At 27.8% G+C, this 27,389-nt stretch overlaps 1 protein-coding gene and 2 long non-coding RNA genes across 4 annotated transcripts in view; 1 reads left to right on the forward strand and 2 right to left on the reverse strand.

Annotated features, from left to right (window-relative positions):
- The window catches only part of LOC105252833 (probable G-protein coupled receptor 158), a 95,492-nt gene that overhangs the window by 20,742 nt on the left and 47,361 nt on the right, over positions 1–27,389 (forward strand). For both annotated transcript variants that reach the window (XM_025407766.1, XM_020028015.2), the window contains one exon: positions 6,712–6,895. In XM_025407766.1, the coding sequence (XP_025263551.1) occupies positions 6,712–6,895 (184 nt within the window). The remainder of the gene's footprint in view (positions 1–6,711; positions 6,896–27,389) is intronic.
- Positions 3,365–12,743, reverse strand: LOC105252831. The gene is made up of 2 exons (XR_889335.3): positions 12,154–12,743; positions 3,365–3,704 (listed from the first exon to the last, which is right to left on the reverse strand). It is a non-coding gene; the product is annotated as an uncharacterized LOC105252831 (long non-coding RNA).
- LOC105252832 lies at positions 20,698–22,254 on the reverse strand. Its single transcript, XR_889336.3, has 3 exons — positions 22,169–22,254; positions 21,509–21,788; positions 20,698–20,836 (listed from the first exon to the last, which is right to left on the reverse strand). It is a non-coding gene; the product is annotated as an uncharacterized LOC105252832 (long non-coding RNA).

Here is a 27,389-nt window from a genome sequence, read left to right on the forward strand (position 1 = left end):
ATATTTATGTATATTTATAAAAATATTAAAATATATAAATTATTAAAAATATATAAATATATAAATGTAAATATATAAATATAAATATATAAATATATGTATATCGATAGATCGCATATCATGATACTTGAAGCCTCATGGAAGATCAATCACGACGCTAAACCTTTTTTGTCAAATTAATTGGAAAAACATGGCCCATTTAATTGATACTCGGGAAACGAATTTCGATTCAGCGGCAAGCGACGAAAGCCTGGTTTATATCTCTATATTTTTTCGCCTATATTGGCGCGTACAAGCACCTTTCAAAAAGCAATAAAAAAAATTTTTTTTCACGAGACTTTAATGCAATCATCACATCAGCATCTCGCTGTCATATCTCGCGATTATTGAAAATTTTCTTAAAATTAAATTAAATTAAATTTTCTTGAAATACTTAATTTAAATTAAAATATCTTGATTTAAATTAAATTATTATTTTAATTTAAATTAAATTATTACTTTAAATTGAATTAAATTTTTTAGAATATTTAAATACGAAATTATTTAAAATGCTGTCGTTCTACTTAAAGATTCTTGGATCTTTGAGCCTGATCGATACGTCGCGATGAAAGGAGAGGAAATGTCACGGCGATGCGCACGTTCCTTTAACATGACAGACAATGCTGAGCTCGGGGTTCTCTGTCGTGAATTCGATCGATGTGTCATGAACTGTGTTAGACGCGTCGTCTTGTAGCAACGAGATCTCTTCTATCGCGCGATGCCAATGCTGTGATGACATCGCTATTGTGTTGTAGAGTTGTAATGATATCGCTGTTTCCTATGCAAATACATATATATCGGAAAAGTCGGCGATATAGCTTGTTACAAATCTTTCAAAGCCAAAGGAATTACATCACATCAAGAGATCCCTTTAGATGTATTTTTACACGGGCTGGAGGTAAATATCGATAAGAAGTAAATATTTTTCTCGAGTATAATAGACTTTTAGCAGTGGAAGTTTCTTGCAATTTCATTAAATAAAGTTGTTCTTTTCTTCTTTTTTCATTTTCTTCTTCTCATTATCTTTTGTTCCGTTTTATTATACCAAAAGACGATCCTTGGTCTGCTTTTCCTCCGTGAATTTAATTAAATAAGGTCGCCCAATTCTCTTTATTACATCGAGCATGATTTTCATATGAAACAAATAAACTATAATAATCGTGTATCGCATTTTTAATGTTAAATGCGCCACGATAACGCGAGCCATTAGCTTTTACAACCTGCCTCGCAATCTTTGCGCCCGTATTTACCGTGAAACTTGAAAGGGTTCATTTCTGGATATTGAAACCTCTAAATATTTATACGAACGATAAGAGTGTATTAAACGCAATATGAACGATCTTTTTAAATTATGATGAATGCATTTAGGCATGCGATTGAAGTGCACTTAGATGCATCGTGAATAATTCACACGCGAGTCTATCTCACTCATCTCGCTTTCGATGAAATCTTCATCAGGGCGCAGAATTGCCCTTAATTTATTAAGGTCATAAACGTTATTGTATTCTCTGCAGTCCGTGAACTGCCCGTAAAAGCTCCCATGGGATATACGAGGAAGATTTCTCGACGGGTTTGAAGTACAAGGGTGGTTTGAAAAGTCCATGCAAAGAGAAATGGCACCACTGGTGTATATCGAGGTTATTTTCAGTTAGTAGCATCTCTTGGAAGAACATACACCAACTTTCAGCTAGATCGGTCTATTTCTTTGTATTTGGCGTTCGTTTGATTCGAAGAAGTCAAATGATTTCCAAAAAATGGATGAAAGAGAATTTGATCGCAAAATTGAGGGAGTTAAGGTTTCAACTTGTTCCGCATCTCCCCTTCTCCAGATTTGGCTCCCTCGGACTACTACTACTTGTTCCCCGATATGAAGCCTATTTTACAGACTTGGACCAACCCTATTATTCGGAAGGGATCAACAAACTGGAGCAGCGTTGGAAGAAGTGTATAAGCCTAAAAGGAGACTGCATTAAAAAATAAAAAATAAAAAAGGTTTATCCCGAAAAATTAAGTAGTTTTCATTTTTGTACGGACTTTCAAACCACTCTCGTAGTCTCCTCCGAGATATCCTCCGGATATCCATCGATACGCATGCGATTCCGATCGCGGGTTTCTTGTCGCGTTTCCTAGTTTCATAATGCGGCTGAAAGCTCGAAAAGCGCTCGATAACGTAACAATAGATGATGCTCGGGCGAGCAACGTTCGACGATGAGAAACGAGGGCTTCGCTTCTTTTAAAGAGACCTTCTCCGCAGCCTTTTTAGCTTAAAGGGAAAGGATCCTGTTTTTAATCGCTACCGATTAGAGCGAGTACCAAACTGTCAAATATGCCGTCAAGTATTTGTCCTCAACAAATCCAATGTCATCAATAAATTAATTATAAAACAATTGCATACGTATAATGTTGCACGCTATAATTTATCATTAGTATTATTCGATGTAGCGTTACAATCCGCGTCTCATATTTTCGAACATGATATTTTATGCGTGTGGAACATGTGAAATAAACAAGCAATTTCGATATAATTATAATAACGTATAATATAATTGTTGCAGGGGTTGTTAATAGGGGGGCAGCTACCAAATGTAATACTAATAGCAATACATGTATTAAATACGACATTAAATATTGAGAATAATTATATATTGAAAATAAATACTATAATATTATTAAATATATAAAAAGTAATATATAACAGAGCTTCGGCAATAACGGAGTGCACTTTCGATAATAAAGTTTTAAGAGTGATTCGAGTATCTAACTGACAGTTTCTCAAGAGTTTTAGCGCGCGAATCAAATATCGACACCAAAGTTTTTCATGTCGATAACGAATTATTATTATTACTACAGTCAAGACGAATGGATCGAGCGAAATAAATGTTCAAGACTGCTTATCTGTGTTATAAGAGACTGTCTGAAAAGTTAAAATACTCATTTTTATCGCTCAATATTTCCCGAAGTAATTTCCAGATTATTTTCTTAACTTTTCTTATCTCCATTCTCTTATTCACTGTAATATTTAGTCTTAAATACATCGTCTGCGAAAGTTGGATTGATCTCAAAATTTACAGGACGTTAAGTATCTTTAAAAGTTTCAGAATTTAACAGCGAGAAAAAAATTCGGAAAACTTATCAATTCCAAAAATTTAAGCTTACGAAAAATATTTCAAAAATATATTTCAAAATATTTTAAGCTTAAAAGATTTAAGAATTCGTAAATCTTAAAAGTGAAGCATCTTAGTATCTCAGAAACGTAAAGATGTGGATCTAAAGATCAAGCTAAAGGAATTTGAAAGAAGGAAAATAATTGACAATAGAACATACGTCAAGAAACTGATAATATACTTTATACAAAAGTTATATATTTTTTCTCAATATCTTGAAAGATATTGAGAGAAAATGTTAGGAAATACATTTATTCTTATATTTGACGAAACGGTAGAAAACTGCAGGTATAAAGAATTATTTGTGAAAAAACATAGAGGAAATGAAGTAAGTGATTCAATCTACTGTAACATACAGCATAAGAATTTTATTTATTTAATTCCGTACTCGCTCTTTCTTTCTCTTGCTTTTCTCCTCTTTCTAGTTAGTCCTTTAAGATGCTTCCCTTCTGCTTTTCCATCCTTGCGCTTTGCCAACTTTAATGGTACATTGGAGCTGACCTGAAATCAAATTGAATATTTTTCTACGTCAATAAATCCTTTGGTTTTTCTCTCTCTCTGTCCTTCACGACTTTTACCGATCTTCTTTGAACGCTTCTAATCATCGTAAAGTAAGAATTCGAATTTCCATTAATATTTTTCCATAAATTTCTTCGAGATTATACGTTGACACAAAAATTTAATCAAAGTTCAATTTAATTTTCCAAATTTTTACGTATTGTTATATCCATATAATCTATCAAAATTTTACGAAAAAAGAGATATCTTTATCAGGAAAAAATTTAATTATTCGAAATAAAATTCTCCGAAATAAAAGTAAATCTTTGTCTTGTGTGAAAAGCTGATTTAAATAATGGAAACAAGAATACTTAACAATCCAAATGACTTCCACTGCTATTGTCGCGAGGGCGGTTAATAAACGGGTAAATTTTCTAAACAGGTTTCGGGAGGATTTATGTTAAAGAGGAATTACTATCGGATAAATCAGGCTGGGATTTCAAGCTTGCGGGGGGTAGAGCAGAGAAGAAATGAGAAGTAAAGGGACGAGAAATCGGTAGACGAAAAAAAGAAAGCACGCAAGTTACGACTTGGTGCCGTATCAGGTCGGTTTCCCCATTTTTCGCCAATTGAGAATAAATTTCGCGTTTCAGTTAAGGCTTTAATTAAGGGCGCCTCCGTCGGGATTATCCTCGTATAAAATGTGGTTATCTCGATGACATTCGCTCATTAATTTATTACGAGATAATTTGGAGGCACAAATATGATATATAAATGCATATACGTGTATCTCACATTTTGTCTTTATTTTATGTTTTCCGAGCGATATGTTTTGTCATATTTTTGTGATATTTTAACTGTGACATTCGCGCCTCCCGGTCATATATCTTTATCTTGTTTCGGGTGTAGCATATGCGGGTCATAAAATGCAGGTGTCGTCTAAAATGTGAATAGTCGAGTTAGATAAAAGATGAACAATTACGTTAAGTAAAATGTATATAAATATATGAGGAAAGCTGTGCAATATTCTTGCCTCACACCGTAAGTAATATTCTCTTATCTCCTAGCAAATAAGTAACATTTATAACTGTTAGTTGTAATTTCCCACTCAACAATATAATCGTTACATAACATATAACAGTATTGTTGAGTGAGAAATTATGACTAACAGTTATATAACTGTTATTTAGTGTTTGCTGGGCTCTTTCTACATTCTTACTATCTATTGACTGTATAAAAAGAACGCGTGACAATTGGCGAAACAATATATTTTATATAAAAAAGAATTAACTTTATAACCACATTAAATACAGTAAAAAATATAAAATATAAAACATATAAGATATAAAATATAAAATATAAAAATATAAAATAATAAAATATATTGATTACCATCCATACAGCACAGAATATTGCAGCAATATTATTGCAACGTTCTATGCTGTATAGGCATAAATAATTATAATTATTCTAATTTTGTGCATCAGTTTATAATTCGCAGTTAATTATAATTTAAAGGAACCTGAAGAAATTTATTTGTTCCAAGCGGCAACTGTAATTTCTACGTTAACTATTATTCGCAAACCGCCTTAATAAATATTTATGAGACTGCGTGCAATTTCGCGTCTTCGCCGCGATATAACGATAGAGACACGTTGTTTTTAATCTAATCTGGGATGCCTCGTGGCACGTCCGGGAATACGAGATGTTACCGTCTTGCGAGAAATAAAGGAGAAAAGAGGGTAGAAAAAAAAGGATACATTTACGACCGCGCGAAATACCGGAGTTAAAAGTACTCGCTTCCGGTTCGCCTGTATTATATGTGTTATACGAAAGGGGAAACGACGCTACAAACGACATCGATTATCATCCCCGATGCGATACAAGGAAGATTGGGGAAATAACGTTTCTCACGTTTAAGCGCGGATCATGCTCGATAAAACTCAGCAACTTTCTCGCGCGCGCGGGGGAGGAAACACCCCGTGACCGGAGGGAAGAAAAGACGGAAAGGCGAGTAGCAAGTCGGCGGAAAAACAGATACGAGACGAAGCTCGTTTCTTTATCTGCTCAGGACTTGGAGACGATTTTTCGCGGCACCTTATCTCTCTCTCTCTCTTTCTTTTGTATCTTATATATATATTTATACCTTATGGCCTCTAATATCTCTAGTAGTGTGTGCACATATTGCAGTTGGATAAAGTTACGTGCCTCGGAGTCTCGACTCCTATTGTTAGATCTTTGAATTACCAGAATCTTACTCAGTGGATTTGCGGAGTCTGGATGTCTAAATCCTCGGGGATTAACTTCCGGAAATGTTGTCTCAATGAACGGTCGCGAAAGTAGCAATAAATAAGAGATAGTTTCTTTTGAGAGAATTAATTCGGGTACTTTTTCAGAAAAAAGAAGATGCAGCTTCCAAGTTTGTTCTGAAAAGTATCCTCGTGTGAGGAAAGTTTTTTATCAGAATTAACAGCCAAACTATACAGCAAGAATTAATAATAAATTAGATAATTGCGTGTAAACAACTAACATGAGGGAAAGAGAGATTATACTTCCTGAGATTAAGTGGCAGTTTTTTTTTATATTGAATTGTGTTTTGATTTTCCGATCATTATTAATTTAAATGAATAATTATGAAGTAGTAATTAAATTGAATAATAATTAATTGTTCTCAAAATAACAATGGATTCATTGAGAGTCAATGGAATAATAAATGGCATGAATAAAGCACATGTAGACAGTTGGGATACTGTACCGTAATTTCAATATCGATGGCGTGATTAATTTTTTATTTAATATGCCGCAATTAATTTTTGATGTGCTAATAATATGTATCAATTAATTTATACACACACCAATAAGAGCATTAGTACATATTAATTGAGGATGTTGAATTAAAAGTTAATTAATCAGGTATAGTAATTAGATTGCCATTATAGAATACGGATCCTTTAATTAAATTTCGGGGAGGAATAGACTCGACCTATTTAATGGTTTCTCTCTGTTCCAGGATTCCACACCTATAGGTTGAACGAAAGCGTGCACACGGAAAGGGAGGAGGACGAAATCCTGACAGTGAAATACGAGGATGGCAGGTGGTCGAAACCGTATTACGACTGCGGAGGTGGTAATATCTGGATGCTGACCTACACCGTGCCCTTCTTTGGATACGTCAACGACACCTATTTCTTCAAGTAAGCACGAATTCATCGCGTTCTTAAGCCCACGTCATTTAATTACTTTTGTTCACGAATCAGAGGGATGACGACGTGTCGTGATTCTTTTACACTTGATTCGTTTCTACATTTTTACCGTTTATTCCACCTTTTCACATCTATAAGTAAATGTGCCCAATTGTGATTATGTAAAGCATCATGATCGAGTTTATGAATTAAAATATAAGAAAGATTTCCAATACTTAACGTTTTATAAATAAAGTATATAAATAAAATATATAAAATATAAAATATATAATATATATAAATAAAATAATTCTTATATATTATATAAATAAAATATATAAGAATGTGCATTTTTTTATGTGATACATATCAGGTCAAATGTAATGAATAATTTCAAATCCCCATTAATCGGATTTTGTCAGCTCTATTGTCGAAATATTACGGAGATCATCCATCAATCTCTACTCTTTTTATATATAGAAAAATTGGACGTAAATGAGAATTTATGAGGACGAGTTGTAATGTCAAGTGCTACTGGCTATTGTAAACGCACTACTCGCAAATTAAGAACTTGCGTCGTACTATCATTTTCGTTTTGAGATTGGAATCTAAAGGTCTTTGAGTAGAAAAATCCCCCCAAGGAATGCATGCGAACCTTAGAATAAAAAGTTTCAAGAATTCTAAAGATCTGAAAACCCACATATCAAAGCTTTCGAGGAGAGATTGGAGATTCCAGACGTATTTTATAGATACTGAATTCCCGTATTTTGCATGAAAATGTACAACGTCGAATTTTTTTAGCAACTTTTTTTTTATACCAAGACTAAAAGACTAACAATCTGCAGGATTCATTTAACGGTAGAACCGCTTAAATTACATTGTACAATGAAGGGTGTAATTAATTGTAATAACGGTAATTAACATTTCTCTTTGTTAATTCGATAATTTGGGAATTTATTTTCCAAATTACTCTTTTCTTAACGGAACAATTCGCGTTTTAGCTTCATTGTTAAAGTAATTCTTTCGATTGTTATTGCTTTTCTCGTGCAATTTGCAACCGTCCGTTTTGCACAGGTCCAATGTCAATTTGATCGTAATTACGACGTAAATTTGATCAACGGATTGGCAGGCACTGCCTGCGTAATGAAATGCCGGTATCGCCGCGATATAAAAGGAAAAAACAATATCAGGGATCGCGTATATCCACAATGAATTTTTTTAATGACGCTATTAATTTAAGAATCGGATAATAATCAGTTACGTTGTTCGATGCTCCACTTTACCACAAAAATTACAAAGATATCATTTTCCAAGCGCATTTTATAATGGTGACGTCTTTCGTTAATGAATTTAAAAGGAGGGGAAAAAAAGATAAGATAAATGAAGAAAATCCGACGCGATATCCGATATTTTTAAACGTAATAAGTTCTCGAGGGGGATCGCACGATATACAGGTTGTCCCTAATTAACGATATATCGATTAACTTACCAGTTTTTTTATCAAGATTTTTTAAAATCGATATTTTCTCGAAAAATGTATTTTAAAAAACATTTTGTTTCCTTCAAAATATTGTTCAAGTGGTTTTCTTAAACTTTATCACGGAATCGAAATTAACGTACGTTGTATATAAATTATATATTTTGTTAGCTAATAAACGTATGTGATCTATATAGTTTGATATAAAAATAAGAAAATTTACATCCAACGAGAAAGCATCATAGTCATAAAGACAACATTTTTTATGAAAATTGTTATAGAAAGAGAAAATACGGAGGAGACTGGTCAATAAAATTATTTTATCTACTCTGATATTTATCCACTTTATATATTATTTATTATATATATATATATATATATATATATATATATATATAGGTATATTTTATTCAATCCCATTATATTATTTATTATATATACGTATATTTTATTCAATTAGCAATAATACTTTCAGAAACAATATTTTTTACTAAATCTGTTTGTTATTATGTTTATTATTCTGATGTTCGCGAAGTATTGTACTTATAGTTGATAAAGAAGTAGAGAAGCTTACATCTCTCTTTCTTTTCTCGTAGGAAAGCCCGCTTTTCTGAAGAAAAGCGCCTTACATACGTATCGTCTGTCCGTTCAATATCGCAAAATTCTTTATCTTCAGATATAAGGTGAAATTATGATAACATTATTATAACAAATTGAATTTGCAATCAATCGCATTTTAAATTTCCAGGAGCGATGTTAACTTTATACAACAAATGTGCCATATATAAATCCTATAAGAATCTTAAAATATTGACGAGAAAATATACGAGAATTATACTATGAATAATTAGTTTTTACTAAAAAGAAAAGTTTAAATACATATAACTGAAATAATCTTATTTTTTAATAATAAGGTAAATTAGAAAAATTAAGTAACATAATTCAAGAAATATTATTTGCTCTTTCTCTCTCTCTCTCTCTTTGTACTTTACATATTTGCGCGTGACGTCAATATAAGTGTTCGTTTATTTATAGTGAATATTTATAATATTTTTTATGCAAATCTTATATCTATTTCTATTTGAAAAAATATACGTTTACAATTTATTTATTTAATTTTTATTGAATTACGTTTATAATGTATAATATAATTGTTATATAATTATTATATTTATAATATATATTTCAAAATTTTAAAACAATGTTCTAATAATCATATCAATTATATTTATATTATATAATTATATAATAAACATAATTGATTAAATTATTAGAATATTTTAAATGTTTCGAAAAATTACATCATCACATGTATAGGTAGTTAATACACATGCATAGGTAATTAATATAAACGGAGAAATAGGCATTTAAAATCATGGTTATTGACGGCAAACATTTATACGGCAGAAGAGTTACGTCATTTCGTGACACACAGCATGCGAGAAGTTCGCGATCATGTTTGCCTTTGAGAATCGGCGAAACTGAAGGCGGCAAGAGCAGAGAGCACAAAAGGCGCACATCATGGCATAGCGGTCGTATTATGCAGCCGCCCTAATGATAGCCTGTCCTGTACGCGTCCTTACTTGTGCTCGTGGGGGTGGCAACAAGTGAGCGGGGGTGGACGGGCCACGGGAAAGTTACACTAAAGTTATCAACTCACCCGCGGACCTTGTCGATATTAGCAGCGAAGTTGCTTGCCGACAAACTGTCGCGCAACTAACGCGAATTTTCCGAAGATCCATCGACCGGTCGACGCGGAAATCATCCCCATCGCTCTCTTTCCGAGCTCCTCCGGAATCGTTCAACTTCGTCGAATTATAAGGACTTCTTGCGCGTGTGAATATGAAAATAGTTGAAATATCCGATGGAAGAAAATCCCGGCGGTTTCGCATTCTTCCTTGAAAATGAGATTCTCAGTAGCGGAACATTTTCGCGTGAGGGATATGACGGTGCCTTCTTATCAGGAGTGAAACTTTGTCGATTTGTTATTCGAGAGGAGCAGATATTTGATCGAACGTACGCGCCATTCTTGTTAAATTGATTTTTAAATTATCGCGAATTTATGCGAAAATTTGGAAACATTGTTTGCAGCCAATTCTTTGAAAAATCAAATTTTCTAAAATCAGATTTTCTATAAAATAAATTTCAAAATAAAAATCAAATTTTCTATAAAATAAATTTCATTGAATAATGAGAATTTAAAATTAATAATAATTAAAATTAGCAATAATATTAAAAAGAAATTAATATTAACAATTTACGTACTTGTATAATATTTCTACACTTGGCTATATATATTTTATATAGTATGATTATAATAAATTTATTTTTTTTCAAAGAAATATCTTAATTAACTCTTAGACAAAAAGAGGTGTGAAAAAAACTAATTGTGAGAAACAGCATGAAAATTACAGAATGATTCAAATGTCATTCAAAGAATGTTTTCCCAATTTTTTTATTTTTTAAAATAAATTTATAAATAAATTTTAAATATTTTAAAATTATAATAATTATAATTATAATAAATTTTAAATATTTTAAAATTATAAATAAATTTTAATTTTTAATTTTAATCATCGACGATTAAAATTAAAAATGCTTGGCGAATTTTTAATTATGCTTTAATATATATTTTTTTAAACGTAATTATGTATCAAATTATTTTATATTGCAATATTAAAAGCTACGATTCCCAATTAAATTTTAATAAAAGAAAATTGAAATGTATTTTCGACAGGACACACATCGTCCTGTGCTCACACGCAATTTGTCCAACTGCGTATAAAGCGGAATTAAATGTTTACATGGTAAATTATTAATTACCTTGCATTATATCAAAGGACTGGGCGACATCTTCTATGATTACTTTTCCTTTGATTCTCCGAACAAAGGATATGACTAACGATGTTTCGGGATAACTATAATACTTTGTTGTGATCGTAAATGAAGTACGGGGTTCCTTGTTTTATATGTTGATGTTTCATCCGTCAGTGTTTTCTTTTGACAAACTTTAGATGAAATCATAATGGCTGCCAATATCACGATTATCAGCAAAATATTCACAAGAAATCTCATTTTCGATGAGCGACGCCGCCGGTTTTTTAAATAATAAAAAAATTGGAAAATTGAAGCTTATAAATATCATTTATTTGTATTTTTTTAATAGTCCTTTTTTTTAATTATTTAATTTTCATTATTAAAATCTTCTTAATATCTTCTCTCTTTGTCACATACAGGAAAAAAATTATTTCATTTGAGATTTTACTTGCTCGATATTTTTGTCAAACACTTCATTTTAATTTGTTTTAATTATTTTAAATTTTATCATCTTTATTTCCGTTCGATCACTGATTTAATTCTAACAAATAAATAAACTCTGCAATCTCTCCACTGAGGACTTATCGTTTATATCCTTTCGATTACGTAAGCGAAATGAAAAAAAAAACTGGTTATTAATAAATTTATGAAATTTTACGAACACATTTGAAGAATTACGGCTGCGTTATACAGATTTACTTATTTACTTATTTTAATTACCAAACCTTGACTGACCAATTACCATATGTTATGAGATGCTTGATAGATATGATCATGTTTTTATGACAGATAAAATTCATACGTAAATAAAATGTAATAAATAAATAAACATTCCCATTTGCAGGTTACATTTGAATATAAAGACGAAAATTAAAATAAAATTTGTACAGATAAATAAATGATAAAGTCATATATATTAGATTTGATATATATTAGACAACTATTATCTTATATTTTTTACAATTATCTAATTTACCTTCTTTGCGTGCTAAAGTATTTTTCGACATTTTCCATAGGTATCTTTCTTTTGACCCTCTTTACAATCCGATTGTGAAGGTTCCACATCTTTATCCAGAACATATAAAATACTATATGGAATTACTTCAAGCACGAAACCTTTATCCGACATTTCATTTGAAGATGTTTCATTTGAAGATGTTTCATTTGAAGATGTTTCATTTATCAATGTCTCATTCATTGACGTTTCCTCTTGACAAGATTCAGGTGGAATTACAATTGTCACTAATATCACAATTTTCAATAAAATGTTTACGTGAAACTTCATTTTTTAACAATGCTTCAGAACTCGCGATGCTTCAAATAATATAAGCGTTAAAAAATTCAAGTTCAAATATCGCTATTTCTATTTTTCACTTATTTTTTTCCTGTTAATTTCAAATTTTATTAATTTTCTCGCATTTATTTAAACGTTTTACTTGCTCGAAATTTTGTTAATTATTTTTTTTCTAATTTCTTTTCACTTTTTCTTTATAGATACACAGTTTTAACTTTGATTGATTCAAGTAAGTAGCGAATGCAATTCTGTAATCTGTTCGTTGCGAGCTTATTATTTATATTCCTCAGATTATATAAGTATAATGAAAAAATAAATTAATCATGTTTTATGATTACTTCTAAAGAAACTACGACTATTAGAAGTAATAATCATTACTTAGTTATTCAGATAATAATGTGTTTTGATGGGACGTGTGAAGTATATAAGAGATAGAATTATATATAAGATGAATAAACATTACAGGTAATAAGATGAATAAACATTACAGGTAAATATGATAAAGAAAAAAATGTATTAGTAGATACAATAAAAATATTGTACATCTGTAAATAGATACGATTATTTGAATTGCATATTTTTTATTTGAATTACCTTGCATTGCTAATGAGCTATAGGATTTCGCGACATTTTCCATGATGATTTCGTTGGCCTTCTGGACAAACGATTCTATTCTGTACAACAATGATTGATTTAGGAGCCGAAATTATACTCTTCGGTATCTCTGTAGTTTGAGACGACGATATCTCTGTGCTTTCTTGACATGCTCCAAGTAGAATTATATTGACCACAAATATCACACTTAATAAAATCTTGATGAAAAGTTTCATTTTCGAGCGATATTGCCAAGTTTGGGAAACAATAAAAACATTAAAAGATCAAAATTCAAGTATTTTTCCCTATTTCACGTCTTGTCTAATTATTTCAAATTTTGTCTTGTATTGAAATATTTCAGTTACGCGAAATTTTATTCGTCGAATGTAACTCTTTTATTTCCCCGAGATTTTTCAATTTTGACTCTACTCAGTTCCAGCATATAAACGTACTTTGCAATCTATTCATTGCGGGAACTATTATTTATATCCTCCCGGTTACATAAATGTAGTAAGAAAAAAAACACACTCTTACTCAATCATTTCGAAGAAACAATATTATGCATTTAATTATTCATAAGGCAATTATAAGAATCCTGATACACGCTGTAAGATGCTAAAAATATAGGATTATGTCTCTATGAATGATAGATGGAATCCATCATAGGTATAATAACAACGCAAACAAAATATATAATAAATAAGTTAATGTTATATTCAAAGAAAAATAATTATAAGCAAATAGAAATAAAAATACAATAGACTTATATCTATTCTATCGTTGATTGGATGCAAGTTTATTTCTCAATTTTTTATATTTTAATAATATTAATGTATCTCTTATATTTTTAATAATTATCTTGCTTTTTTAAATAACTTAAATGATTAATCTTCTTAATGATTTTTGATGATGTTGAGCTTTCAGTGTAGATATTTAATGAATTATATTTCTATGATATTTAATGAAATTATAAACGTCTATGTTTTTTCTATATTTTTTTAACATTGTCTAGGAATCATGACCATTTATATTATAACTGTTAGCAGAATAATTTTTTTTATCTTTTATATTTTATATTTCCGAAATTTTTTTGTCAAAATTTTTCCTTACTTGTAGCTTCTTTTTAATTTCTTTGAATTCCTATAATATTTTTTCTTTTGATTCACAAATTTGTTTGATAGATTCCAATAAAATGAAGCCTGCAATTTGCATTATAGGTAATGATGTCTATATGTTTCCGATTGCGGCTTCCTAAGCCTTTCGTTGTTGAAAGACAAAACTGATTTATTAACGATTCTATTCTCACCGTTTCTGAGAAACTGTATTTGCTGTAAAGATTTATATACGCTATTTACATACAATAAATATTAATCTTTGAAAAGTCAAGAGAAGCTCAAAATGCAATACTACGCTTTTGAAAAAATGCTCGTAATGTGATTTGTAAAATCGATTCATTCATTTCCTAATTTCAAGTTTCAAGCAGAATTACAATGATCGTCATTATTATCGGTATAATGTTCATGGATACTATTAAGCGAAAGATGAAATCTCGCGGTCATTTTTATAAAATCTGAAGGTTATGATCGTCATAAAAATGTGATTCGATATATGTGTGCAATTATACTAATGTTTGCATGTTAAAAAATATTTTTGCAGAATAAGATTAATGCATAAACGCTTTCGCGGAATGATTGATCTAAAGATATAAATAATCTTGTATCGCATGCGATTTCATGTATTTAAAATTAAATATGATAATCTCATCGCATATTGATAGACATAAAGATTCCGTGATATGACTATTATAAAGCAATTATATATAATAATATTTTTATTAAACATTATTTACGTATATTTAGCGAGTAAGATTAAAAATAAATGACAATAATAAATTTTGGTTAAAAGAATGATTAATTTATTGATTAATTCGGTAGACTTCTAAGACAATGTTTGACATATTAAAACAAAGATATATTTATATTTTCTTACTTGCATATATGTAAGACACTTTTTGAATTTTTAAAATTGCCAACATTTTTTCTCGAATCTGTAAACATAAATTAATTATACAAAATTAATTATAAATAAATACAAGAAAGAAGGAGAGAGAAAGAAACAGAGAAAGAGAGAGTAATAAATTATAATTCAATTTTTAATAATATTCTTAATAATATTCTTAATATTGAAAAGCTCTGAAATTTAGTTCTAGTTTATTTTATATGTGTATTATATTATACATAATACATGTGAATTTTAGAGAAGAAAATGCTAGTTTTGTATTTAATAAATATTGATATGCAATATTAAAACATATCTTATTAAAACAATTTACGCTACTTTACACACACACACACACACACACACACACACATGTAATATAATAAAATGTTTAAAAAAATTCCATAAGCAAATCATGATTTTAAAAAAAGTGCATTTAAGAAGAAGAGACAAAATAATTGAGATTAAACAATTCTATTCTTAATAATCTCAGCAATTAAAATTAGTCTTTATAATATAATAAAATAACAATTCATACACAATATGCGCATATATATGCTTCTTGTGATATTTTTGTTAAATTCTTCTATGAATTTTTTTAAATTACTTCAAATTTTATCGCCTTTGTTTCCGTTCACTGGTTCGGTTGTTCGATTTTAGCAAATAAATAAACTTTGCAATCTCTTCGCTACAGGCCTATTAATTATATCCTTTCGATTACGTAAATAAAATAAAAAAGAAACTGGTTAACAAATTTTGTTTCAAATTTTACGAACACATTTGAAGAGACTACGATTGTGTGATACAGATTTACTTATTTACATATATTAATTACAAACTTTGATGTGCTATGAGATACTTGAAAGATATGATCATGTTTTTATGACATATAAAATTCATCGTAAATAAAATATAATGAATAAACATTCACATTCGCGAAACGATTACATTTGAATATAAATATGAAAATAAAATTGGCATAGATATATGAAATATATGATAAAAATAGCTCATATATAAATTAAACTTGATATTGAGAATGCAGCTATTACCTCATATATTTTATCTTATGTTTTTTGCATGTTAGAGTATTGCTCGACATTTTCCATAGTGATCTTTTTTCTGACCCTGCTCACAAGGTTCCACATTTTTATCCGGAACATATATGATACTATATTGAATAATTTTAGACAAGGGACCGCTTTCATTTATCGACGTTTTATTTGTAGATGTTTCGTTTGTAGATGTTTCATCTGTCAATGTCTCATCCATTGACGTTTGCTCTTGACAAGTGTCACGTGGAATTACAATTGTCACCAATATAACAATTTTTAATAAAATGTTTACGTGAAACTTCATTTTTTGACAATGTTTCAGAACTTGTGATGCTTTAACTAATACAAACTTTGGAAAATTGAAGTCCAAATATTACTGTTCCTCTTTTTCAATTATTTTTTTCCTATTTATATTTCAAATTTTATTAATTTTCTTTCATTTATTTAAACGTTTTACTTGCTCGAAATTTTGTTAGTTATTTGTTTTTTAATTTCTTTGAATTTTTACTCTTTCTTTAAAGATTCACTGTTTTCGATCTTGATTCATTCTAATAAGTAGCAAATGCAACTGTGGGATCTGTTCGTTTGCAAACTAATCCTTTATATTCTTTCGATTACGTAAGTGCAATAAAAAAATTAAAAAAAATTTCATGGCTACTTCTAAAGAAACTACGACTATTATAAAAAGTCATTACTTAGTTAATCAGATAATAATTATGTCTTTTGACGTGATGTATTTTTGATGATGTATGAAGTATGTGAGAGATAGAAGGAAAATGCGATTCGTAATGTGAATAAAATGAATAAACATGACTTGTAAATTCAACTGAAGAAAAAATGTATAGTAAAAATATGGTAAATTCGTAACAATTCTGTAAATTTCCTAGAGATACGATTATTTGCATATTTTTAACAATTACTTTTCATTGCTAATGTGCTATAAGATTTGACGACATTTTTTCTATGATGATCTATTCGCTGACCTTCTGGACAAAAAGCGATTCTATCCGGTACTTCGATAATTCTCCTTGAAGACGAAATTTCAGACCACGGTATCTCTGTGCTTTCTTGACATGCTCCAAGTAGAATTATATTGACCACAAATATCGTACTTAAAAGAAATCTCGACGAGACATTTCATTTCCGAGCGATATCGCAAAATTTGCGAAACAATAAAAACGTTGAAAGATCGAAATTTAAGTATTTGTTTCTGTTTGTCAATCGCCTTTTCTAATTATTTCAAATTTTGTCTTGTATTTAAATATTTCCTTCACACGAATTTTTATTCATCGAATTTTCTTATTTTTCCGATTTTTTTTCGATTTTGACTACTAAGTTCTAGCATATAAATGTACTTTGTAATCTATTCATTACGGGAACTATCATTTATATTCTTTTGATTACATAAATGTAGTGAAAAAATAATACAATCTTACAATCATTTCCAAGAAACGAGGAATTAAATCTCTAATTATTTATAAAGCAATTGATGTTAACTTGGCTGCGCGTGTAAGATGCTATAAAGAAAAGAAAATTAGGATTATGTCATTATGAATGATAGATGGAATCCAGGATAGATGTAATATCGCAAACAAAATGTAATAAACGAATGTTATGTTTACTATAAAAAATATTTATATATTATATTTAAAGAAAAATAGATATTTAAAAAAAAATAGATATAAGTAGATAGAAATAAAAATATGATAAGGCTTATATCTATTCTACGTTGATTGGATAATTTGAGAAATAAATATAATTTATAAATTTGAGAAATAAATAAATATAAATATAATTTATTTCTCAAAATTATATTTTTAACAATTATTTTGCACTTTTAAATGACTTGACATCTTTCTGATCTTTTTATTGATTTTCTGGTATAATTAAAATATATATTAAATTTATAAATATGCATTTTTCTCTATTTCTCTATATTCTTTTGACATTTTCTAAGTGGAAATCATAATGTCGCTTATATCAACAGACATCAATAGAATCTCAATGAAAAGCTTTATTTTCTAATTTTCGCAAAGCTGAAGAAACAATAAAAATATTGAAAAATCGATTAAAAAATATCATTTGTTCTTATTTTTCAATCTGTTATTTTTTCTAATTATTTTCAAGTACTCGCAATTTCTTCCAATATTTAGATATTTCCATTTCTGAAATTTTTGTCAATTTTTACTTATTTGTTGCTCCTTATTAATTTCCTATAAAATCCCATAATGTTTTTTCTCGACAAATTTGTCTATTAAATTCCAAAGTCTGTAATTTGCATCCGTCAAGAGTAATATTCTTCCAATATGCCTTTCGTTGCGAAGACAAAACTGATTTATTAACAAATCATTACTTATCATTAGTTATTCAGATAATAATTAAGTCACTTTTGATGTTATGTATGAGGTATGTGAAAGATAGAATTAGGAGGAAAATGCGATTTTTAATGTGAGTTAGACTATGAATAAATTATATATAAATACGAATAAAGGAAAAAATATATCGACAGATAGAGTAAAAATATAGTAGACATTAGAGGTACGATTATTTGAATTGCATATTTTTGATAATTACTTTGCATTGCTAATGTGCTATTTGTCGACATTTTCCATAATGATCTATTCGTTGACCTTTTGGACAAAAAGTCCAGATAAAATCGCTTTTATTCTGTACATTGATGAAGGCTGGGACTGAGGCTGGAGCTGGAATCGGCCTTCTAGCCCACGATATTTCTATGGTTTCTTGACACGCTCCAAGTAGAATAATATTAACGACAAATCATATTTAACAGAACGAGAAGTTTCATTTTCGAGCGGTATCGCAAAGCTTGAAAAACAATAAAAACATTGAAAGATCGAAATCTAAGTATTTGTATCTATTTTTCAATCGCCTTTTCTAATAATTTTAAATTTTCTTGTATTTAAATATTTTCCTTACGTAAAACTTTATTCGTTGAATGTAGGTTTTTTATTTCTCCGAGTTTTTTTCGATTTTGACTATTCAGTTCTAGCATATAAAGATACTTTGCAATCTATATATTGCGGGAGCTATCATTTATATTCTTTCGATTGCATAAATATAGTAGAAAAAATAACACAATCTTCGAATCATTTCGAAGAAACGTGAAATTATGCCTTTAATTATTTATAAAGCAATTATATGAATCCTGATACACGCTATAAAGTAAAATAATAGGATTATGTCTCTATGAATGATAGATGGAATCCATGATAGGTGTAATAACGCAAACAAATATGATAAATAAACGAGCGTTATATTTAAAGAAAATAAATATAAGTAGATGGAAATAAAACTATGATAGGCTTATATCTTTCCTATATTGATTGGATACGAATTTATCTCTTAAATTGTATTTTAAATAATTATTTTGCACTTTCAAATGTCTTGACATCTTCCTGATTTTTTCGTTGATTTTCTGGTACAACTAAGATATTTATTAAAATTATAAATATTTTTTTCTATATATTTTAACATTTTCTAAGTAGAAATCATAATGGTCGCTAACAATATCAGCAGAATCTTTTCGAAAGGTTTTATTTTTGACCAATTTTTACAAAACTGAAGAAACAATAAAAGATTGGAAGATCGATTCAAATGTATCATTTATTCCTATCCTTCAAGCCGTCATTTTGTCTGATTATCTTAAAAATTTTCGAAATTTGTTCTAATATTATATATTATAGATATTTCCTTTTTCAAATTTTTTGTCAATTTTTTCCAATTCGTTGTTTCTTATTAATTTCTTCGAATTCCTGTAATATTTTTTCTCTCGATTCACAAATTTGTTTGATAGATTCCAATTTGAAAATAATGTTTGCAATTTGCGTCCATCATGAATAACGTTTATATTCTTCCGATTGCGTAAGCCTTTTATTGTGAAGATAAAATTGGTTTATTAACGATTCTATTACTGCTTCTGAGAAACTATGTTTGCTAAAAGATTAATATACGCTATTTACATACAATAAATATTAATCTTGTTATGCCAAGAGATACTTAAAACGCAACTATGCCTCGTTAGAAAGATGCTTGCAACATGATTTGTAAGGTCGATGTTTCATTCACTTCCTGACAAGTTCTAAAATTACATTATCATTATTATCCCCAATATCATTATCATCGATACAATGTTCATGTATAATCTCAAATGGTATCGCAAAAGATGAAATCTCTCTCGTGGTTTTTTTCTATTAAATCTGATGATTTTGACGTCACATAAAAATGATTCTTTATATATATGTACACAATCATATCAATGTTTAGATTAGAAAATATTATTGCAGAATAAGATTAATATGACAAGAGATACATACATGTAATGCATAAACATTCGCTTTCGCAGAATGATTGTATCTAGATATATAAATAATCTCGTATTGCATATGATTTCGCGCATTTAAAATTAGATATGATTACATCGCATATTGATAAAAATAATATAAAAATGTCGTAATATAAATATTATATATCAGCTGTATATAATAATATTTCCATTAAATTACATTAATTATGTATTAGCGACTAAAATTAAAAATAAATGACTATAATAAATTTTGGATTAAAAGAATGATTAATTTAGTGATTAATTCGATGAATTTCTGAGACAGTATTTGACATATTAGAGCAAAAACTTATATTAACTTATTTCTATAGTACTTCACATGAATTTTTAAAATTGCCAGTGTGTTTTCTCGAATCTGTAAATATAAAATTAATTGTAAATAAATGCAGGAAAGAGAGAGAGAGAGAAATTACAATTCAATTTGTAATATTCTTAATACTGAGAAGCTTAAGAATTTAGTTGTAGTATATTTTATATATTATTATATATATTATACATAATATATACGAATTTTAGAGAATAAAAATGTGTTAGTTTTGTATTTTTTAAATATATTAAAAGGTTTTATAAATATATTAATATTGATAGGTTATATGAAAGCATATCTTATTAAAACAATTTACGTTATTTTGTACAGACACACAATACACCATAAAATCATATTAATATAATTTTTTTTAAATTTTCGTAAGTAAAATATAATATAAAAGAGATTTAGAATAAGTGAAAAAAACAATTGAGATAATTAAACGATTCTATCTGTAATAACCTCAGTAATTAAAATTAGCCTCAATAATATAATAACAACAATTTACGTATCCTCAATGTGCGTTTATATATACCTCTTGCAGTTTTACATTTACATTATGACATATATTAATTAATATAAATTCGTTATCATGAAACTATTATTTCTAATAATTATAATTTCTAATAATTAACTACGATTAATTTAAATTTAAATATAATTATATTTATATATAAATTATATATATATATATAAAATTATATTTAAATTGATAATTACTTGCGTGTATCACTCGCCATTATAACGTCTTGCGACATACTCCATGAGAATTTTTTCTCTGGCCCGGCGGACAGGGAGTCCTTTCAGGAACATTTATGATATGAGGGGTGGTTTTGTATTTAGGAGTTGTGGTGTTAATATGCGTTTTAGGAGTTGTGGATGTATTTGATTCTCCTGATAGTATCATGATGCTCATTATTAGTACGATTCCAAAGAGAACAGTAAGGAATACCTTCATCGTGATCAGAAAATTTGACTATTCTTCACGATTCTCGTAAAACTATAAAATTAAGTAAACATTAATAAATATTATTTGCCTATTTGTTTTCAATTTTTTTGAAAAACTAGTTTAATAAATATATAAATATTCCATATTTTTATAAATATCTTTTCTTATTTTTTTACTTATATTTTTTGTTCTTTTCTGGATTTAAACTTACTATGACATTTACACAAGTTCTCCTTATAAGATCCCATCCTCTATTTCATTTTTTTTAATCTATTTCTTTTAATCTATTTTATTTTTAATTTGATTTTTATTCTTCTTATTTTTACTTTTCTAAAATATTTTTTTTAAATATTACTCTTTTATTGCCACGTTTAAATTTACTACAATTCTTTCTGCATCTTTTATAAACTGATACCTTATTATTGACGTACCTTTTCCTTTCAGGATACAAACACATACTACCATCTTGTTGCTACGCATTTACTATTTATAGTCTGCTCTCTTGATTATATATGCGAATTTCATTATTATTGTTTGAAACCGGTTGTAAGGTAAAGTTCTGTTATCCTTCTTTACGCCTCAGCTTATAATATTTAAGATATTTAACGAATGTGGAACAAATTATTATTCATTCGTATATATTCCATTAACTTTAAATAAATATAAATTTTTTTATCTTTTTTTATAAATAAAAATTTTTTTATAAATTGTAAATTTTTATAAATTCTATCCTTATTTTTTACAATTATTTATTCTTTTCCGTATTTAAATTTATTACGACGTTTACACAACTTTTCTTTAAGGCTATGAACAATATGAAAATTATAATTTAAAAAACAATTATATATATTTAGAAAAAATATTTTTTACGAAATATTTATGATAAAAATATTTTTTAGACGAATGATTCAATCTTATTAAAAATTTGAAAATAAAATTTTTAAACTCTGTGTGCTTCTTTATTTTGACAATGTTAAAGTTATTTTAAGAGCAGTTTATTTTCGCCTATTTTTCTCCAGCGCATTTCTCGGGTTTCAAAAGATTTATCGCTACTCACGTGATGTACATAAAGTAAGTGTGATTTCAAGTAATCGCGGAGAAAAGTTTGCAGCAATCTTAGGCAAATAGATACAAAACGCAAGCAACGTAAAAGAACAAGCATATATAAATAATATGGCACTGAGTGTTAAAAATAATATTTATTAATATATAGCAAGTTAAAGAATATTATAAAAGGCGAGATTAAAGAAGAAACAAATAGAAAATTACATAAATATACACATGATACACAAATGATACATACATAATTCAATTTAAAAGAAACATAAATTGTATTAATATGCAGAATATTAATACATGAAATATTTCTATCATTTTTTATCGCGATTACAGCTACGATGGAATATCTGCATCGCCACTAAATTTTCGCTAAAAGCTGATGTTCAAATATTTGCAAGAAAACGTGTCATCTCTCAAAAGAAATATGTTGCAGTTGAATATGTAAATTTTTAGAGAGAGAGAGAGCTTGCAGATATTTTAAGAATAAAATTATGCTTCGAATAGAGACGATTGTAATAATGAGATATTGTTTTCGTAAATTATGATTTAAAAAATGTAGATATCTTCTTATCAATTATCATATTTCATATTCTCTTTTTTTCTTTCTCTCACATTTATTATATTCTCTTCACAAGAAATAAAAACCTTGAAAATAAGTGCATAATGGGATTGATATAATATTAACAATAAATAACGTCATTTTTACAATGCATAAATATTAAAATAAACAATTTCTGAAAAATATGAATTTTTTAAGAGATTAAATTGACTTATTTGATTTATTCGGAAAATCTATGCAATAATCATTGTAATATTAATATAAACTAATATTTATTTCTTCTATAAGCTACTATACTATTTCATATTTTAAAAATTAATCAATCGTATTGGTTATTACTTGATCATTTTTGAGTTAGTAAAAATTTTTATAAAATATTTTTGAGTAAACAAAATAAGCGTAAAAAAGCGGAGCAGAAAAGATATACGAGCTACAAATTTCAAAATCTAATGGCATATTTTAAAGTAATCAATCATCATTATCATCTACATATCATACTTCAAAGATTTTTTCAAGTAAATTCCATCAAAAAGTAATATAGTTAACATTAATAATTCAGAGAACGTTAGAAGAGGACACAAGATGATACACAAGATAAACATGATAGACAAGATAAACGACATGAAAATATACAACTTTAATTGATTGAACGTTAACATTTACTATCTACTGTCCCAGCTACTGAAGTTAGTTTTTATGCAACATGCGCGTAAATAATCTTTCTGATCATCGCTATTCCACGTTTGAATTATGAGTTATTAATCTTAATCATGATAAAAGCATTACGGCAGTAATTAGTAGTAATGTGCAAAAATTTTAAATGTATAAGAAACTGATAATTTTACTTGCGTATTTTTGTCATAATGGATATTGTCCGCGAGCATCTTTTTTCTACCCAAATGGGTAGAGTCTCGAAAGCATTGTTAAAATAGACTCGTGATGCTGAAACTGATGGAAAGGCCATTTGATTGGATCAGTAGAAGTGCTTTCTGTAGTAGTTTCAACGATTTCAGCAATAGTAGATGCGATGATCCTATGTTCAAAGATCCCCAATGGTATCAAAATAATTGCCATTAACACGATTATCAGGAAAATAATAAGAAATATCTTCATGATACTGTAAAAAGGAAGAACTCTCTGCGATGAAAAAGATGAAAAACAAACATTCAATCTCAAATATAAGTTGTATTGAGTTTCTCATGTTCTCTTTCGCAATTTTGAATTAAATTTAATTATGTAAATTTCTGATTCCTTTAGTTTTTCATTGTACAAATATAACGTTATGCAAATTACATTTTAAATAATATTTTAAATTAAATAATATTTTAAATTAAATAATATTTAAGTAATAATAATATTAATTCAATAATTAATAATCATATTAATTAAATAATAATATTTAATTTTATTTTCATAATTATATTTTAATTATTCTACACAGTTGTTATAATATTCATACATATTTCCTCGACAGATTTTTTATTTTTAGCACTTTTTGATTCTCCGTAATAATGTAGTATTTTTCATTTTTTAAAATAGTCTTTATAATCTTTTCGCGCGATTTATAATTTTTAACTTTTCTTACCTTTTTGTAAATTCGGATTTTCTGCACGCTTGATTGCTTCGAGAGCTAAATATACATTGCCAGTTCGTTACCTTGAATTTGCTATTTATAATCTGTGTTTTATCGTGATATGCAAATTTATTTATCTTTATAAAACCAGTTTACTAAACCGGTTTAGTAAACTGATATATATTTTTTTTAATAAACTACATATGGATATAGTATTTAATAAAATAAGAATTAAAGTCATATAATTCATATAATTTTTATAATTATTGTATAATTTGATTTGCATATATATATTTCGAAATGTTTAAATTGCTTTTTTATTTGTTTATCATTAGAAAATAATTATACAAAATGCTAATCGCATCAAAGGAAAATAATTTCTTTTCAAAATTAAAATCAAATTAATTTTTCAATTCTATTGAACAATCTATAAAATAAAATTGACATTAGTATGAAAGTTGATTTATGTGTTATTAATTTGTATTTCTTAAATTAATTCATTATTTTTACTGTATCAAGGGTTTTAAGAATCACCAAATTTTTAACGTTTGCAAATAATCATAAAATAGTCAAAATAATCATAGATTATTTTTAAAAGATTAAAATTTCTAATAGAAAAACAAACGATGTAAAATTACATTTAATAGTTCGAATCAATTACTTACATATAATTTTTTATAACTTACATAATAATTTTTTTAACATATATAATAATTTCAATTTGTATTGATTGTTAAATAATAAATATTACTTGCATGTTTTTACCACTAAGGCATTTCCATTTTTTGATCTGAGGCAAGAAAACCTTGTGAAAAAATCTGACTTGGGAAGAAAACACCCAGAATAAAAGTATATTGATGGCAAAATAGTGGATCAGTTTCAACGGTAGTATATTCGGTTGCAATGGTATCATGTCTGCAATAGTATATTCAGCTATATTATATTATAGTATATTCAGTTATATCAGTTTCTATGGGTAATATATTCGATACTATGGTTTATATATTATCATAACCGCTTAATATTAATATGATCAAGAAAATATTAAAAAATATCTTCATTGCGTTAGAAGAGAATTTTCTTTACGATCTAAAAGAAACGAAATTAAATCAGTTTTCCCGGATATTCTATAAACTTCTTATTTCTTAACTGTTGAATATGACTGTTTATGATGAACTTTCAAGTTTTCTTGTTTGGTGATCTCTGCAAATAAACACAAATGATTTTAATAAACATATATGATTTTTCTACCCAGTATCAACTGTTTGTATGATTCATTTAATATCTCATAATTATGTAAGTTATTATTATGGAAAGACCGGCATATCAAATTTTTCTCATGTAATTTCTTGTAAACTTATTTGTTTTAAACAAGCAAGAAATTAAAATGTCTAACATACGAGATGGTAGCTAAATAAATAATTATAATATCCCAATTAAAAGTTAAGTAAATAATTTTCTTGATTCTCTTGATTTCTTTATATTTCGGAATGCCTAAATTATTTCTTACTTATTGTTAGAATATAATTATACTGAGTATTTTAATAGAATTAAGATATAGTGATAAATTCGGTCTAAAGATTGAGTTAATTTATAGCAAGAAAATTTAATTTATTTTTTGTAAAGTATTATTTTGTTCATAATTCTCTAAAAAAAATTCCCTTGAAAAATTACTTTCGTCGTTTTCTCATTGATATATTAAGCAATTCTTGAAATAGTGAGTTTAATCTCATGATATATTGATGATTATATTGATGAGTTTGCAACTAATAATAGCTAATTCGAGATGATCTTGTTTTTCTGGTATAATAATTATACAACTGTAAACAAATACAAAAATCAGCACATCTCTCTCTCTCTCTCTCTCTCTCTCTCTCTTTCTCGCAGTTTTATATACATATATATGAATATTATAATTTATTATCTTTAATTTAACACGATAAAAACTTGATGTTTTATCTATCGTCATTAAGAATAAAACACAGAATTTTAAATTATCTGTACGTATCTTTATTATTATAAAAACATGCGACATACTTTATTGCGATTGTAATGTTGAATTACTATTCCCTCTTCTCCAGGTTTGCAGTTTCCCGATGATATCACAATAGTCATTGCAATCATCAGAAAAACATTAAGGAACATTTTCATGTGCTGCAAAAATAATCTTCATGCATTCTACGGAATATAAAATTAATCTGGAAAAGGGAATTTGTGTTCAAAATGTTTTATTTTTTTCAAAATTCTAGAATAAATCTTATTCTAAGGTCTTTTCTCTCTTTAATTCTTTTCTGTATTCTTTTTGATGTGTTGTAAATTCTTACATCTCGTTTTTCGTTATAACGTTCACAATTTTTTTGTTTTAATTTTATGTACTTAACAGTTTTAAATTTTTAGAAATAACACAAGTTTTTTTTTACTTTCTTGCAATATCCAGTTCTAATTCTAGTTTATTGTTTGT

Source organism: Camponotus floridanus, unplaced genomic scaffold (assembly GCF_003227725.1).
Source record: "Camponotus floridanus strain SB8 unplaced genomic scaffold, Cflo_v7.5 scaffold188, whole genome shotgun sequence".
In the NCBI taxonomy this organism is placed as follows: Eukaryota; Metazoa; Arthropoda; class Insecta; order Hymenoptera; family Formicidae; genus Camponotus; species Camponotus floridanus.